The sequence below is a fragment of the Temnothorax longispinosus genome, chromosome 2 (genome assembly GCF_030848805.1).
Source record: "Temnothorax longispinosus isolate EJ_2023e chromosome 2, Tlon_JGU_v1, whole genome shotgun sequence".
Lineage (NCBI taxonomy): Eukaryota > Metazoa > Arthropoda > Insecta > Hymenoptera > Formicidae > Temnothorax > Temnothorax longispinosus.
Genome location: NC_092359.1, coordinates 12,728,709 through 12,746,913, shown reverse-complemented (window position 1 = coordinate 12,746,913; position 18,205 = coordinate 12,728,709). Strand labels below are relative to the sequence as shown.

At 35.9% G+C, this 18,205-nt stretch overlaps 2 protein-coding genes across 6 annotated transcripts; one reads left to right on the top strand and one right to left on the bottom strand.

Annotated features, from left to right (window-relative positions):
* Positions 1-2,529: 2,529 nt before the first annotated feature.
* On the bottom strand, positions 2,530-8,102 carry LOC139807931 (gamma-tubulin complex component 3-like). Of its 3 annotated transcripts, XR_011730737.1 has the most exons (13): positions 7,876-8,102; positions 7,469-7,720; positions 7,045-7,211; positions 6,805-6,934; positions 6,329-6,746; positions 5,649-6,151; positions 5,279-5,471; positions 4,965-5,169; positions 4,670-4,891; positions 4,415-4,546; positions 4,079-4,330; positions 3,490-3,766; positions 2,530-3,398 (listed from the first exon to the last, which is right to left on the bottom strand). XR_011730737.1 is itself a non-coding variant. In XM_071769440.1 (11 exons), exons 1-11 carry the CDS (start codon positions 7,952-7,954, stop codon positions 3,590-3,592), a joined length of 2,478 nt encoding a protein of 825 aa, XP_071625541.1. In that variant the 5' UTR covers positions 7,955-8,102; the 3' UTR covers positions 2,530-3,589. The 3 variants fall into 3 exon arrangements, 1 of the variants encoding a protein (XP_071625541.1); XR_011730736.1 differs by lacking the exon at positions 7,469-7,720; XM_071769440.1 differs by lacking the exon at positions 7,469-7,720 and having other exon boundaries at positions 2,530-3,766.
* Positions 8,103-12,020: 3,918 nt separating this feature from the next.
* On the top strand, positions 12,021-14,195 carry Dmap1 (DNA methyltransferase 1 associated protein 1). 3 transcript variants are annotated; one of them, XM_071798046.1, is made up of 7 exons: positions 12,021-12,241; positions 12,332-12,929; positions 13,016-13,346; positions 13,425-13,566; positions 13,647-13,801; positions 13,891-13,959; positions 14,066-14,195. In XM_071798046.1, the coding sequence occupies exons 2-7, from the start codon at positions 12,370-12,372 to the stop codon at positions 14,090-14,092; spliced, it is 1,284 nt and encodes a 427-aa protein (XP_071654147.1). In that variant the 5' UTR covers positions 12,021-12,241; positions 12,332-12,369; the 3' UTR covers positions 14,093-14,195. The 3 variants fall into 3 exon arrangements, with proteins under 3 accessions (XP_071654147.1, XP_071654145.1, XP_071654146.1); XM_071798044.1 differs by having other exon boundaries at positions 13,891-14,195; XM_071798045.1 differs by having other exon boundaries at positions 12,021-12,929; positions 13,891-14,195.
* The last annotated feature ends 4,010 nt before the right edge of the window (positions 14,196-18,205 follow it).

Here is an 18,205-nt window from a genome sequence, read left to right as displayed (position 1 = left end):
AAAATAGAAACTTTATCTTGCTTTATTTATTGTCCATTATACTTATTATACCGAGTGGTTATTAATGTCCTAAATATATTAATCATTGCTTTCTTATTTGATAATTCTAATTAATAAATCAATCGAGCTAATCAACAATACGTTAGTAAAATTATCGAAGAAACGTCTTCAAACAGATTTTAAGTTCGATTTTGAGAAATTAATATTTTATCATTAGTCTCTAACTATGCAAAACATAAAAGATATTTGAAGTAATGTTATCAATTATAAGATACGAAAGAGACTGAAAAATTCTTCTTTATAGGTGATCGTTCTTATTATGGTTTCTACAATCAGAAGCCTCCCATCATCAATAATTTACAAATTCCTAAGCGTTTACAACAGCATTCGCAGTATTCGCACGTGTCAAATAATAATCCAGCTGATTATATGAGTATACACAATGACATTTCAAGCGTAGAGATTATGAAGTTTGAAGGGTTCAATTATATTCAATTACCTACAACATATATCCATGGCCTTCTCTCTCTTGGATGCCATTACAACTCAAAAATTAATTTATTATACTTTCTGCAACTAATAAATAAACCAAATCTGATGTATTATAAACTTCTATAAAAGTAGTGGTTAACAGAAAATATATACATTTAATATATTTGTCCATTGTGTAAAAGAAACATGTAATGTAATATAATAATATGAGTAAGTAACATTTGTGGACTTTGTTCGTCAATCATTCTTCTATCTCTTTTCTGACCTATATACATACCTGTGTGTGTGTGTGTGTGTGTGTGTGTGTGTGTGTGTGTGTGTGTGTATATAGGTATATTTATTTTATTTTATTTAAGTACTGAAAAAAAATTATTTTTTAAATACATATATAGATACTATATTTATATAAAACTAATAATTTTTTTTCAAATTTAAAAAAAATTCAGTATTTATACGGATTTTATTAGAACTGCATTATACATTCTATTCAATATTAAATATAATAATGGGAAACATACTAGGATTATACTTAATTTGTTACTTTGTCTTATTTAATGATCTAAATAACAACTTGCATTTTATGTTGCTTAACGTTGCAGTTGAGTGAAAAAGATAATACAATTTATAATAAATTCTGAATTTATTACAAATATTAAATACATAGCAACACAATTTCAATAATAATATAAAAATAGCTTATGTTTTCTGAAATGCATTAATTTCCTAATATGGCAAGGAATTAAATATGATAACTTATTATATACAGTCTATATGAAGCGTATGTGTACAACTTAAAAAGAATGTGTGTACTTTTATATCTAATAATAAGAAGTCTGCAAAACTAATGTATATCAATATGTATATCTAATAAAAATAAAAAGTATTAAATTCTTTTCGCAGATAATAAAAGTAATGTAACTAATCATCCCAAAAATATAGATTGCAATAGAAAAGTAAAAATAACACTCTTAGTTAAACACGGCAGAAAAATACTACTTTGTACTATTTGATCAATATTCTACTCTATGTTGAAAAATATAAGTTTTAAGCTTCTTTGCAGTTACTGAAATTTGCTGAGGCTAGCTTATGAATTATACTTTGTATATAATTTGCTAATAATCACCAAATCTTAGATACTAAAACTTTGTAGAAATACAGCAAACAGTGCCTAAAATAGTAAAAATTAAAAGCAATGTATCTCGTAAGTCAACGTTTATCAATATAGTTAATATCAATATCGTGAATTATTAATTCAGTATAAGAAAATATATAAATTTTAGAAACAGATTTCTCTATCTCAAATATATTTTTTGATTGTTGGTAACATACAAATGTCGAACTCAATTAACACAACAAAAAAGTATACGTTTCCAACGATACCGTTTGCGATTGGTATTTCTTCTTAAATCTGAATTACATGCGCTAATGTCCGAAATAGTTTCACTTAATAGAGATCCATGAACTGATACAGTCTCATTATCTTGATACCATTCTGGACTATTAGCATATATCGACGAATAGTTGGATGGCTTATCAACTGCTATGTCCATTTTAAGATTTGAGGTATTTTGATTAGACGTAGGTGCAGTAAGTGGAAACTTTTGATTTGTTTTGAATAAGATTCTCATACACATTAATTTCAGAATCATTTTCACGATTTACAATCGCATTAGTGATTTGTATAGCACTATTACTAGAATTACATAATTTAACTTCTAAACTTGGTAAGGTTAAATTATTTTTTCTTCATACCTCGGTCGAAAGTACGTACTTTCGTCCCTAATAGCAGGGACGAAAGTTTAACATTTACTCCCTGTGAGAAGTACACGCGCGCTCTCTATAACTTTAAACCTTAACGCCCTTTAACCTTAAAAATAGTCATCAATATTGTTCTGTCAATATGTCATCTGATGAATCCGTAGACGAGGAAGAAGTTATACGAAATTTCGATGCAGAAGCGCGATTGATAATAAATACAGATACGTTGCCAAAGAAGTCTGTTGATCGATACAATCTTGTTTACGACACGTATAAAAAGTGGCAGATAGAACACAAAACTTCACTGTCAAACTGTGAAGAAAATAATTTGGTTGTGTATTTTAAGGACCTATCTAAAAAATTAAAGCCGTCAACTTTATGGAGTGTTTGGTCAATTTTGAAAAGCACATTAAATTCAATGCACCGGCCGGAAGACGCGATCCCGACGACGGACGGCTTATCGATCGTCCTGGCGTGCGAATCCGCGCGACACACGTGCACACACATACCAACGGTCACCCCGTTGGCACGCACGTGAATTTATTTTTACAAAATATGACGAGACTTGACTCTTGGAATGTATTTGATGCCTGCCCCCCCGACCAGCAGCACTCGCTTCGCTCGTGCCGCAAATGTCGGGGGCAGGCATCAAAAACATGCTTATTAACATTTAAAGTTAAAAAAAGTAAAATTAATAACGTACTTTCGACCGGCTATGAAGAAAAATCGTATACACTACGCGGGCCAAAAGTTGAAATCTCGGTCCTGCTCGTCATGATGCCCTCGGCTTCGCCTCGGGGCATCATGACGCGCAGGGCCGAAAATTCAACTTTCGGCCCTTGTAGTGTAATATACTATTTACAGATGTCTTCTTTTCCGATATAGTTGTTTGAAATAAAGTAAGCGTTAATCGTATTTTGCTTAAAGCAAAGTCGCTTTCGTCAAAATTAAAATTGGGTGTTAACGGAGTTTGTGGCTCTTGGGTGTTTTTCTGAATTTCTATCTCCACATGTGACAATATCTGTTTTTCCAAAAATATTCTAAACGTACGTTTACTTAACTCAGCGTTTCTCAAATTGGTTCTACATCTTTTTTTGTGTAAAGCGACAGAGTCATTGACATCTGTCGTCATTTTGGATGAGTGTGGTCTATAAAAAAAATTGGTGGTATCATGATATCAATATAAAGAACAAAATAAAGGGCGATTGTTGGAAAAATCAAATATGCTTGTATCCTTACTATTAACGTCAGATGGATTCTGCTCAGTTGAGTTACAGCATTTATTTGAAAGGTAACTTGAATCGTTAAAGGTCTCAAATAAATTTTCTGCTGCCAATTGTCACTTGCATCCAAAGAAAGTCTGATCACTTTGTCTGCGATGTTGATATGTTAATGGCACAACTAGTCGGCTATCTTTACTCTTGTAATATTCATTAAAATCTAATCGTACGCTAAGTAACTGCAGCGACACATCTTCAGCGGAAGCAAGCATTAATAGAAATTTTTTCACACGATCCTGAAAGAAAGAATATATACTTTTAAAAATGAAATAAACATATTTTTCTTCTTTTGAGAAAAGATATACTTAAAAAAAAGCAATTGCTCTTTACATTTTATTTTAAGGAATAATATATAAATTATTGCTCTATTACGACAAAAAAATCATGTGGATGGAAAAATATTGATATTTACTGTCAGCAACTGTTAGTACTGAAAATCCATAGTATACGTGACATAAAATATAGAAAAATATAGATTTTCAGTACTGATAGCGAATATCGGAATGAAGCCTTATAAGAACAGAATTAATATTCCATTTGATTATTACCTGATAGGTTCTCGAAAGTAGTCTCAATTGTATTGAAAGTGTATTCAGATATTTTGAAAATGCTGCCTCTTTTTTTTCAATTTCTTGATCTTTTTTATTTGTACGACCCCATTTTTTCGTTTGTTCCTGCCTAAAATTATCGGCACTTAATCTTGCCTCGTATTCCTGTGTAGCACGCGCAAGGAAAGATTCCTCGAGATTTTGGAGATCTAGTATTGGACTATAGACTGAGCGTAAGTGATCCATAAGTTCCTGTAACATCGGAAATAGTGTGCATTTGTAATAAAAATGTGCATTCGTATACGTATATATTGTCAAATATGATCTAATACTCACTTGCGATTTTTCATCCAATAATGTACCATGTCGTACAGAATCAACAAAATGATTATGAGCTGCAATTATATCATCAAGAGATGACGCCTGCAGAAGTTGCTTTGCAAATGTATCCCAAGAACATTCGATTACCTTTAATTATTTTTATTTGTCAATATGCAATATATAACAGTTCCCATTCATTAAATTGCCCATTATTAAATTAATGGTGGTTCTTGATCATTAATAATAGCTTTTAATGTGACACGGTCTTACCTCAAATAAAAAATAATATTGCATTTGATGGACCAAATGAACCATACTACTAGTAATTAAATGAATATGATTCTGGATGGGCAATACTTCCGGCATTTTTCTAAACATTTTCGCTGACGTTGTCTGTTGCTTCCAAATAGCAGATAAAATCGACTCCATTCTCTTTGCTTTCCATAAAGCAAAGAAAACCGTTTGATACATCTGTCTGCATGGATCCAAAATCTGATAAATTATTGACCATGATTCATTAGGTTAATTTAACATAAAGATTAAATATTGCAATTAATGTATTTACCGTTCCTATAGGTCCATCAACATTATAATCTAGAATAAAGACGTCCCAACCTGTTTCATTTTCTGAAGGGGCTAATAGTCTGACATCTAAACGTTTTTGCACATCTAAATCATCTAACTTTGTGCTGGTTGCTCTTATTGCAGTTTCAAGTATAGATGTCATGTTATGAGGATATAAAGAACTTGCAGGTTTGGCTAATTCAGGCCTAAAATGTATAATCGAGACAATTTCTTAGATCTGGAATACGTACGCTAAAACGCAAAAATATTAATACAATTAATACTATTAGCTGCATCAACAAGAAATATTCTTACTCTAATAAGTGCATAAGATGTTGAATAAAGTGGCCTTGGCCAAGCAAGAGATATCCCTTAATCCCCTGCAAATGATCCATCAGATGATATTGTTTTGTCAATATTTCAACAACTCTTGTTGAAGTTTCTTTATAAGCAGCATCCATCATAGTTTGCAGACGACCGTCTGGATCCATATCGAAAAAGATTTCAACTAGAAAATGAATAATATAAGAATTAAATATCCTTTCAAGTTTGACGAAGCTATAACAATCTAATTGACATTAGCCAAGATTTTTATAACTTACAAATATTTTCAATATATTAACGAAAAAAACGATAAATTTTAAAATCACCTTGTAACAATAATAATCTATCCATTATTACTAACCATTATATTCCTCATCACTATTCTTAAACATATCTGCGTGTCTATCTTGCCACGGTGAAAAGTCTTTACAAACTTCACGTAAGAAATTAATATTTTTTCCTGTTCCTAGAATCTTCCTCGCTTGTGCTTTACTAAGGAAGGATGGCACCATTGAATTTCTCACTTGATATTTCTCATGCCACATTCTGTCGCCACTAACATCATTGCACGCTTGAATAAAAAACTCCTTGTACGGATCGTCCAGCTCCCCATCAGCGATCCATCTCATTAACATATTGTACAGGGGATTGCAAACACTTTCCAAAACTCTTTTGACTAAATTCTTCACAATGACATCCCCGTGATAGCTGAACTCGTAAACAGTAGATGCTAATGCACCACCTTTCTGGCCTTGGCAAGTTCTTACTATACTCGCTAACCACTTTAGAGTTTCCAACGGATCGCATGCGGAAAGATGTAAATGGGACAATGTAACTCCATATGTAATCATTTGATTTTGTGATCTGTTTCAATTGTTACCCTTATATTATTTTATAATATAAACAATATTATATCGTAAATATTCTTCAAGAGTATTTCAAGCAAGAAAAATATCGTTATTGGATTTATGAAATACTTAATGCAACTTTGTGAACCTTATATCTTTGAAATACGATATTGTTATATGTTTAATTTCTTACCTATTCACCTCTTCTTGCATTATGGCTATGAATCTGTAATATTCTGACAGTTCCTTATGTAACGCAGCAACGAAACTATCGGTAACTCTACCTGCACCAGCAACAGACATTCTCTCTAATCCTTTTCGTACTATACTATGCAGGTATCCCAGTTCGCTTAGTCTTAAAACAGCTTGTTTTTGTGATCTATTAATTTTTGCTATAGGATCTATCTGAAAGCCATAGCTGGAATCTAACTTTAAAACTTTCCCTTCGACACTTTGAAAGGAATATATCAAGTCCTGGACTAGTACATCTTCTGAAACGCACTCCTCGTTGAATATTTTACTTGGATTCGTTAATAATCCTTTCGAATTTGTCTCTGTGGTATTTAACGATACAACTTGTGCTTGAGAACATAACGTTTGTGACGATTGTCCTAAATATAAGAAACGATTAGATAATACTTTGACAAATGTCGATTGCGTTGATCTTACCACTAGTGGACGTGACTGGGCTTAACTGCGATTTCATATCTGGAAACAAAAAGATTTTGTCCTTCATTTGTTCCATCGACTGGCCCATGTTCAGTACGAATATTAGAACGCTCGTACGATTCTTCAGTAGCTAATGAAAGAAAGAAGATTGATACAAAAACATTTATCTAAAACAGTAGACATGAATGAATACGATTGAAGCAAAAGACATGGAAAGATTTAAACCAGGAGATTTTGTACCCCATCTTTCAAATCATTGTGCAGCTTATCAAACTGCACTGCATCAGGTGGCGATAATTTACTCTTTATATACGTTGCTACAGTCACTTCATCCTCTCTCAATGTTTCTATGCCTTGAGTAGACGACAGTAAGCCAAGGGAAAAACGCATAAATCTTCTGATCAACTCTAAAAGACATGAAAAATATGTTGTAGCTTGTGTATCGCATATCTTTATTATGTTATCATATGTTAGGTGATATTTGAAAATTTATGTGTTACAACTTGTGAAAAATGTCTTAAAAGATCTGAACTGTTAAATCAATAATTCCAGGGTACTATGTACACCAGAATTCTAATCTGTTCAAAAAGATTATCACTGCTCGCGTCTGGATTTAAAGCGATTTAAAGAGCATCAGATATGGGGCAGAGACAAAGTGCGTTACCTCGGAGCTAAGTAATAATCCTCAGGACGCTTTACATCTGTCATTCGACGTTCCTCGTTAAATCAGACGCGAGCGACGACTTTTTCGAGTAGACTCGTTTATTGGAGCACATTAATAACGCATAATCAGATTTTATGAAAAACGTCCGTCAGAGAGAGATTCTTACTCCTCTCTTCAAATGATTTAAAATAGTCATACGATACTTTTAAAAAGCTTATCATACAATACAATCGTAGTACGGTACAAGCGATGCTTTATTAACAGAAATACGACGAGACATTAACAACGCTTTAGTTGCATTGTTTAAAATAAATAACGCTGCGATTAATTCGCGCGAAATAACATATCGTGAATTTTTCTGAATATAAAAAAATCTTCGGCAGTGGTACAACTTTGGGAAAACTAACCTGGCTTTTGTTCGCCGCACAGAGAAATAATCATATTCTGAACCAGGTCAGCGATAGTTTCAACTTCCGCGGAATTCATGTTCGTGTTGTATGACGCTCGCTATATAATCCCGCTCGATATTATATCACGTACAAATAAAATATTTACTCCACCGTTCGACGGCCGTCTTGCGCCGTATTTGCTTCGCAATTTTAAATCAAGCGGCAAATCGGGCAAAAGTAAATACGTATGTGTACAACGGCATCTTCCCATTGAGATGGCAGGGCGCCATGGTGTACAAAGCATTGCGCATAATGGCGGCAGCTACGTACGTATGTGTACAACGTGCATGTAAAATTTTAGATAAAACCTTAAATAAATAAATAAACTAATGACAATTAAACTTACATTATTAGTTTATTTATTAAACTTCTGTTTTAATTCTGTTCTAGTTCGGTTACGTAATTTGATTAGAGTCAATTAACCGCACGTCCACAGTGTAGATTCTGAATTATAGTGTGAGGAAAAAGGGTTGAAACCTCGGTTGAAACGCAATTACTTTAAATAATAATAAAAAGACATGTAACGAAAAAAATAAATATTTATTCAAACAGAATAAAATTAGGTAACGTTTTTATACTGTATACGAATTCAAATGATTCTTGAAATTTACCGCTGTTTATGTTTAAATTTTCTTCTTCTCGGTGGCAAGCTTCGAGCCATTTTCTTTTAATTCGCGATTTTGCGGAAATGGAAAGAACTTGATGTCTTTCGTTTTCGTAGCTCCACCGGAACGACTTTTGCAATTTCTCACGCAACAAGTCGGCATGATTCCTAGATGATCATAATACAACGCACATAATACGACGCATAATACATAATACATAATACATAATACATAATACGACGCGAATTAATTATTTTAAAAAACTGTAAAGAATTTATTGCGAAAAATATTACCTCAGCCAGGATTCGAATCTGGAACCTCCCTCATTTCGTGAAGAGCGTCTGAGGTAATATTTTTCGCAATAATTCTTTAATTTTTTAAAATAATTAAAAAACACATTTTTTTAATGTTAAAAAAACGTTTTTTTTACAATGTTAAAATAAATACAGCAAAAATAAGAATTTAAATTGCCAGTGAATAATGAAAAAATCAATAAAATAAATACTTTTAAAAAAAAAAAAAGGATCTGTTCTATTAATTTAAACGTTTTTTAAATATTTTTTTTATTACTAAAAATGTTTTTAAAAACGTTGAAAAATATTTTTTTGCTACTTGGGTTATTTAGCAGATATACAACCAATATAAATGCCTCTCAACTTAATTATATTTACTACTTACTGCGTATGTTTTATTAAAGTCGCAAAAGTTGAACACAAAATATTTCCCGCACAACAGACGTACAGCGACGGATAACGGACGTAACGGACTACGAATTGATGGAAGCAGCCATATTGCTTTTCTCGCAAAAAAGGTCGCGCGCTGATTGGTTCAAAAACTGAACGAGTGCGCAGCATCGGGAATGCTTCACCTGTCTATTTACAAATGGGCAGGCGGTTCGTGAACCGTTCAATTGAACGGTTCACATCAAGCGTTTCAAAAACGGTTCGTAAAAAAAGACCATGTTTCATTTCCTAGTTCCCAACCTCCCTCCATTATAGATAGCATTATGGAGGATAAATGTTACTAACTAGAAATTCTAAGATATCGAACAATCGAAGAATCGAACGTCGTACGTTATCAGAATTTGACAATCATTGCTGCGTTTAGCGATACTCCGCTAGCCTAGCAATCGTGAGCAGTCGCTCGTTCTTCTTCTTCTTTCTGCCCAGAAAGTTTCTAGGCAGATTTCTAATATGTGTTGATCGATGACGTTTTTTATTATTTAGTAATTATTATTTTTAGATTAAAATGTCTTGGCCCCGAGGTACGAGCAACATTTGGTATCATTTTACCAAAGATAAGAAAGATAAAAAAGGACGATGTCGGTATTGCAATCAGGATATATAAATGCCTGGAGGATCATCCACTGGGAACCTCAAAAGGCATTTAAGAAGTAAACATCCAACTGTGCCACTTTTGCGGGAAGATTCACCTTCAGCAGACGGTCGATCGCGATCTCCCTCAGTTTTAATTAGATCTGGAGATAATCCTGATGATCCACTTGAAATCGAGTCTGAGGATTCTGAGGTACGGACTATTTCTCAATTAAAGTTATCTGATCGTAACAGTCCCATTCAGGAACCTTCACAATCAAGATTAGATGGATCTGAATTTTCATCCCCGATTAGCCCTGCTACTTCCTCACGCCCAAACACTCCAAACTTAGTCAATCAACAGTGTTCAATAAGTAGATATGTTGATATTATTAAACCCGTATCGTTAAATAAAAGCAGATTAATTGACATTCAATTATTAAGAACGGTGTGCAAGGAGTATCAGCCATTTTCAATAGTAGAAGACAAAGAATTTAAGAAGTTTGTCAACCTTTTGTGCCCTAGTTATAGTTTGCCTAGTCGCAAAACATTGTCCAATTCTCTATTGTCTTCCATACACAACGAAATTATAATTAAAATAACTAGTCGATTAGCTGATTCGCAAGCCATCTGCTTAACGTGCGACGGTTGGACAAATATTAATAATATAAGTTTTTCCTGTATAAAAAAATCGAAATAAAATGATGTATGTATAAATAAACCCAAGATTTTTATAAAGAAAAAAAAACCGTAAAATGAACCGTACGAAAGAACCGACTCATTTTAGGGAGTGAACTGACTCCGAACCGCTCACTGAGATGAACCGTTTTGCCCATCTCTACTTCCCATTGTTCTCGAGCGTAGAGAGAAGCTCGAGAGATCCGAAATTTTTGTGGAGTCCGTTTTTATCACGCCATCTTCATTCACGTCAACGTTAGAGAACTTCGTAGTTCATGATTTGTCGGTATACAATCGCCAGTTTTCCAAGCAATATTTACAATTTAATAGATTGAAAATACACCTTGTATGTACACACACAGTTTTAAATGCATTACCAAGAATAAACACACAAGAGCAAAAGCATATATCAATATAGGAAAATTTTTTTAAATACGCGGATAACTAAAAAATAGCATTTTTGTCACTGAGTTTCCACTGAGCGCGTCATGCGTCGCGTTATCACAAGATAACCAATCAAAACATCCCATTTTATTACATTATTTGTGACGGGATGTTTAGATTGGTTAACGACAGACGACGCGACGCGTGACGCACTCAGTGGAAACTCAGCCTACACATTTATACTCTTCACAGATTATTTATGATTTCTTTAAAATTTATTATCTAAAAATATATCGCACTTTTCTTATATAAGTTTTTTATAGTTTCTTAAATCATATTATTCTGCTTTTTTTTTTAATAAAAAAATAAAAGGATAATTTTTGTATTGTGTTTTTTACATGAAATAAAGTTTAATTAAGGAAGTGAAAAAGCCAGTTATCCCTGTGGTAACTTTTCTGACACCTCTTGCTGAAAACTCTTCAAGCCAAAAGGATCGATAGGCCGTGCTTTCGCAGTCTCTATGCGTACTGAACATCGAGATCAAGCCAGCTTTTGCCCTTTTGCTCTACGCGAGGTTTCTGTCCTCGCTGAGCTGGCCTTAGGACACCTGCGTTATTCTTTGACAGATGTACCGCCCCAGTCAAATCATTATGCAGTTTTCTTCAATTATCTGAATTTTGTATATAATCGTTAACAATCGCACGCTAGCCATTTTGTCTCTTGGGAAAAAAAAAAAATTATCATATTCTGCGATAAGTGATTTATTCGTGATTACTGTGTACATAAAGTGTATTGCCAAAGGACACGAATAAAACATTAAAATTGTTGCATAATGTTAAGTAAATACAGAGAATAAAGATGTCTTCATAAGCTGTACTACAATTGACGCGCGTCAACTGACGCCCATAAAATCGCACCTTTAGGGTGCCTCCCCATGCAGGACGAAATCTCGGAAAACGGAATCTCGGAATCATTTTGATTGGTTAGTCCCATGAGGCTATTGGTTAGCCTCATGGGACTAACCAATCAGAATGATTCCGAGATTCCGTTTTCCGAGATTCCGTCTTGCATGGGGAGGCACCCTTACGATAGGACTCTACTCTCCGGCTCTCCGGCCTCCGCTTATAGCTTCTCCGTCTATCTATATATAGTCTAAGGCCGGCTATAACTTGCAATTATTATAATTTAGTAGTTTTATCCTTTCTTTTTGGATCTTCTTGTTTCAAGCAGTCGAGAAGTGATGTGTTTGCTTTAGTAAAAACGTTTACACGAATAAAACAAGATGGACTTTGTTCCGGTATATCGTTAACCTTACAGTGGAAACCTAACCTAGAAATACATAAAGTAATAATATTTTCATGAGAAAATTTTCTTTGTAGTTTTCTATTGAATGGTAGATTGTAGACGTTTTCAAGCTTACAACTTGTCCTTTAGGTCATATAGCGTGTGAGAAAATATTAGTAGGCACCGCGATGGCGGACGTACGCGATATTTTAGACATTGAAGTGCCGACGACTACGGAACTCACGAAAGAGTCGATATTGGGCAGCGACAAAAAGAGTCGCAAGCGGTATGACTACAATAAAATGCCAAAACGCCCTGAGGGCATGCATCGCGAAGTGTTTGCCCTCCTCTGCAAAGACAACAACGACGTGCCGCCGTTATTCCCGACCGACACCGCGAAGGGATATAAGCAGGTGCGAGCCAAGCTTGGTATGAAGAAGGTCAGGCCATGGAAGTGGACACCATTTACCAATCCAGCACGCACAGACGGTGCGATTTTTCATCACTGGCGTCGCGTTGCCGATGCTGGAAAGGAATATCCCTTCGCAAAGTTCAATAAGAAAGTTCCAATTCCTACATACACAAATACCGAATATGTTCAACACTTAGGAGCCAATGGCTGGACACGAGCAGAGACTGATCATCTGTTTGATTTGTGCAGAAGATTTGATCTTAGATTTATTATCATCAGAGACAGATGGGATCGCGCCAAGTTCCCTGCTAGATCCGTAGAAGACTTAAAAGAGAGGCAAGAATGATATATATACATATTTATGTTTTATTGAATTGGATATGCTTTTTGGAATGCGTATGTAATTTTAAATAAATCCACAGGTATTATCAGGTGTGTGCAGCATTGACAAAGGCAAAATCCCACACTGACAAGGTATATATCTTTGACGCTGAACATGAGAAGCGCAGAAAGGAACAGTTGAAAAAGTTGTTTGAACGCACTCCTGAACAAGTGGAGGAAGAACAGACTCTACTGACTGAATTGCGCAAGATTGAACAGAGGAAGAAAGAGAGAGATAGAAAGACGCAAGATTTACAGAAATTAATTACCCAGGCCGATCAACAAGCAGATCCTAGAAAGAGTGAAAGGAAATCTTCCAAAAAGAGCAGCAGCTCTTCTAGGAATAGACCGAATAAAACTGATACTTCTCATGTATGTCATACAATTATACTCTGTATACAATGGTACGTTTATATCAAGATATTTACATGGTTTTTTTTTAATTTGCAGGCGGTAGAGTCAGCTGGAATTAAATTTCCCGATTTTAAGAATAGCGGCGTTACTCTTCGTTCTCAGAGAATCAAATTACCAAGTAGTCTCGGTCAAAAGAAAATGAAAGGCATTGAGCAAATGCTGAATGAATTGCGTTTAGGTAAAAAGATATAATTCATTTTCATACTGCGCTTGTAAAATTGAATGAGTTACTTACGGAAACTGTTACTTACATTGCAGAATTAAATCCACCACCAACGGAGCAAATATGTCAGCAATTTAACGAACTGCGTAGCGACATAGTTTTGCATTACGAATTGAAAAGTGCGTTATCAACATGTGATTATGAGTTACAATCTTTAAGGCACCAATACGAAGCGCTAGCACCAGGGAAGGTGAATATCAATACGATACTTCTCAAGTAAATATTTTATGTAATATCCGTTTTGAATTTTGTTTGTCTTGTCTTTATCTTTTATTATAGACTTTAACAATACCACCCGCGCTCCTGCCAAAAACAGAACCGGAAGTCAAAGCGGATATTATTGACGTGGTAGGGGGTTCGCCTAGCACGCCCAGTATTACTCATTAATTCAAAATAATCTTTATGTAAAATAGGAATTAATCAAGTAAGTTATGTACATATTGTTCTTTTTTAGTTATCAACGTGCCAATTTTCATATTGAAAGTTATCGAGCACGCATTGCCCGTTATCATTCGTCATCGTATTATATTATGAGGCAATTCTTATTTTATACTAAGGAAATAAATAATTAAAAAAAAATCAAATGACATCGTATATGTCCCACCTTGTTAATATACGAGCGGCATAATGAAATAACGAAAAGACGTAGCGATGGTAATTACTTATATATCTGTGTATTTTATATTGTCGACAAAAAGTAACAATGTACGGTCAAACCGTATAATTTATCTACAACAATCTACAATAGATTACAATATGTTGTTCTTTGTTTTTTCTTGAGGATATAGGCGGAGGGTACGTGCTCGGGAGGAAAGGGAGGAAATGTAAGATCGGGGGTCGGGATGGGACGGGAAGGGGGAAGGGTGTCAGATGGTCGTCGATGCAGGCCTTTCTTCGTTCGTGCTCCATTACTCGCGTTGCAGTTGACTTTTTTTTTGTGTGACTCCTTTTTTCCCTTTTTAACCCTATGATAAATTATTCGAGATAGCTCTAGCCGTACTTGGTACGGAATAACGCATTAATATCTGCGATAATAATCGATAAACCAGCGGTCGTGTGTCCCGCCTACGGTATTTTTCGGCTGCTGCGCCCGTCTCGCGAGGACTCCACCGATCGAAAGTGCGAGATGAGAGAGAAAGAGAGAGAGAGAGAGAGAGAGTGAGAGAAAAAGGGAGAAAGAGACGATGCGATGATATCGGATATGCGGGATATCGTTCATCCCGCGTTCAACGTCTGACAAGGGAGTTGCTCGCAAACCGGACGTGCACACACTCCCCTCTCGTCCTCGATCGACGTCGTCCCGGCGATCACGGGCGATCAGCTTCATTTTACTCTTCGACGGTCTCGCAATATTACCGGTCTGTTCTCGTCACAAAGATATACTTGTCCCTTCCGAGACTCGAGGCAGCGGCTTACTGTTAATTCGTATCGCTCGTCCGAATCGGGAGAAGGGAAATTTGCCTACAACAATTACTTGCCATTACGTTTCGAAACTTTATAAAAATTTACATTATCTCGGTGCGGACGCACACACGCGCACTTTTCCCTACGTCGCACTAGTCTTATCTACTAAGTAATAAACGCTATAAGAGGAGCTTTAAATGCGTATGCAACATCATCGCCGTCCGCGATGTTTCTCGTGTATACATCTACGTACCCAGACAGCATGTCCCAAATCGGGACATAAGACGTTTTTAAGACGTCTTATGTTCTGATTTGGTACATTATTGTGCTCTGGGTATCTTTGCGTACGGAATGTCGGAACGTCTCCTCGACAATTAATCGGAGGGATACCGCTCAAGAGTTGGGGGCTGCCTCGCGTGGAGGTCGCGTAGCGATCCGACACATTTTGTGCTGTATATATTTATTGAACGCACGGCGGAACGACCGTGATTGAACGACGAACGCCGCTGTCTCGAGGTGTCGCGTCCGATTTTTCCTACAAACGAGAGACAGACTTAACGGATAAAGGTTTCGCCGTTTCGGTGCACGGAACTTAAAAATATAATGGAACGGAGTGAGTAAAGAGTCGCCTCTCCTAGGAACGTTTACATCTCGGGCAATCAAATAATCGGGGAGCGACGGAGGTTGCTCGAAAGGAAAATAAAAAAGAAAAACTGTCGACAATATTCGTCGTTTTTATAACGATCCTGTCCCGCAGGCATTTGAAAAACGCAACGAGATACACCTCACACTTATCGCGCGCGCGACAATTCGTTAATAACAATAACATCCGTAATCTCTTGCCCGCTTCTCGCGTGTCCTATATATGACAATATAATATGCATTACAATATATCATATGTATGTACAATGGCGATGGAAGGGGAGCGCTCTCTTATTCCTCTTCTCATGTAACAAGACGCATACAAAGAGATTCGACGATTTTTCGGGGCACGAGCATTCTCTCGAGAAAGGTGCTCCAATCCGATTTTATTCACGCCACCGATTCGCGTAGCACCATCCGATACTATCGAGCCTTTGATCACCTCGAGCAATTAACATGCCGCAGTACGCGGTGGTGGATACGCGTCGCATATAATGTCGCAACGGCGATTGTAACGGGTAGCGTAACCAGCGATACCAATCATCCCAGACAACACGCGTGTCTCCAATCGAAAGATATGACGTTTTATTAGAGACGTTATTAAGACGCCTCTAATGTCCATTTCTATCAATGCAGATTAACTTTAATCTCGGTTTAATTTACTGTTTATCTTTGTCTAGTTCTAAGAATTAGAAAAAGATATAAAGTAAGTTAAATCGAGATTAAAGTTAATCTGTATTGGTAAAAATGAACATAAGACATCTTAATGTCCATTTCTACCAATGCGGATTAACTTTAATCTCGGTTCAATTTACTTTTTATCTTTTTCTAATTCCTAAAATTAAAAAAGGGCGAAAAGTAAGTTAAACCGAGATTAAAGTTAATCGGCATTGGTAGAAATGGACATTATCTGCCGATTTGAGACATTATATTCACTGGGACCCGTAATGTGGCATGTGCATGCAGAAAATGGAGCGCTTGATGTGAGTCCATTGTAATAATTTTACTTGTCCCTGCGACCTAAACTTGCAAACTGTAATTAGATAAATAACTATAGATACGAGAGTAGTGTTGAGATGTAATTAAAAAAATCAGCGCTCACGTGACGGCCTCGTATTATATCTTTCCTAATTAAAACGTTATATCGCATAACGCGCTCTCGCTTGCTCTTAAGCAGCTGAGAAGTTAGTTACTTTTTAATCCTCGTAACGTTTTATACTCTGAAGTCATTTTTCCCCTTACTTGTGTAATGATAGCAACAACAACAACAGCGATAAGGAGAATTTTAACGGAGCAAAAGAGAGAAACTTGCCAACAAAGAGCTCGGATGAGAAAGCGGTAATCGCACTGACTTTATAGAATATTGACAGCTTTAACTCCTGGATCGTCGTTTCTTCTCTCTCTTGGAAGGCTTCGTAAAGTCCCGTCGATCTAACATAAGTACTGCCGAATCTAAGCGTATCTCATCGATGTGTTCGAATTATCGTGTTAAAACTGAAGAGCAAGCTATATCGTGGAAAAATGACGCTTGCTGCCGCAAAAGATTATTTGCGGGAACAGGAATCTATGCCGCAAGTATCGCGATATGTATATAATAAATTCGAGCGAGATATATGTAGGTATAGGGCTCGATCGTTTCATTTAACATTTTAATGTTTGCGTTTGTTCAGTTTGTTATATTGAATAGTTATGGAGTAGATATAGAATGTAAACTTGTTACTTGATTATTGTCGACTGTGTATCAACAAATACTCGCGAATCAAAGTGACGTTTCGAAGAGTTTCAAAATACGCCGAGCAAGATTCAATTTTTTTTTTCATAACTTTGAAGAATATCGTTTGCATGATTTTAAGTTACATCGTTATACCGTAACGTTACTTGTCTCTCTTCAACAATCGGTAACTGGCTATTTAAGTTTATGTAATTAAATATCATAGTGGAAACTTCTCTCGACAAGTATTCTAAATAAATACCTATGTTTTCTTTCGAGTTATTGTATAACGCAGTTTTCTTTTTTTCCCTCAATCGCTTCTTCGCGTACTTTCTGTTGCACGATGTGACGTTAAATCCAGGCAAAGCGTGACACGGACGAAGGCGTACACCTTCGTGAGAATCGGATTTAATCATGCAAGAAGTACTTTCGCCACTTTCTAGGCCACTTACTGTCACGGCGCTTAAAAGGAACTTGCGCGCCAAGAAGAGACACACGGGTCTCCTCTTCGAAAAGCGTGTAAGTGAAATTCTGTTCTACCGCAAAATTCCGTAGGAACGCGTCGCCAAACGGCAGAAGTGAAGGAATGAGCAGTTTAGCATATGCAGAGAGTCGTGCAAATCCGCGACAAGCCGTACACCGTACGTCGCTAAAGACTGTTATCTCGCGTAATAGCGTGATCTTCACTACGAGCAAAATATAGAACGAGTTTTAAACAGACGTCGCTTCGTGTCGCCGTTTTAACGCTTTGGGAAACGAGATTCGTCCGTAGCATTGTGTTTTGTCATACAATGTCTCATATTATCTGTCGGTTATAATAATAAAATTATTCCACAA

Bases quoted from the DNA above. Each gene is read 5' to 3' on its own strand.
- LOC139807931 (XM_071769440.1), bottom strand. From the start codon at position 7,954: ATGAATTCCGCGGAAGTTGAAACTATCGCTGACCTGGTTCAGAATATG. The intron at 6,747-6,804 runs GTAAGATCAACG...TCTTATATTTAG, and splicing joins CCCAGTCACGTCCACTAGTG to GACAATCGTCACAAACGTTA. The intron at 6,152-6,328 runs GTAAGAAATTAA...CAATTGAAACAG, and splicing joins ATGCAAGAAGAGGTGAATAG to ATCACAAAATCAAATGATTA.
- Dmap1 (XM_071798044.1), top strand. From the start codon at position 12,370: ATGGCGGACGTACGCGATATTTTAGACATTGAAGTGCCGACGACTACG. The intron at 13,567-13,646 runs GTAAAAAGATAT...CTTACATTGCAG, and splicing joins GCTGAATGAATTGCGTTTAG to AATTAAATCCACCACCAACG. The intron at 13,802-13,890 runs GTGAATATCAAT...CTTTTATTATAG, and splicing joins AAGCGCTAGCACCAGGGAAG to ACTTTAACAATACCACCCGC.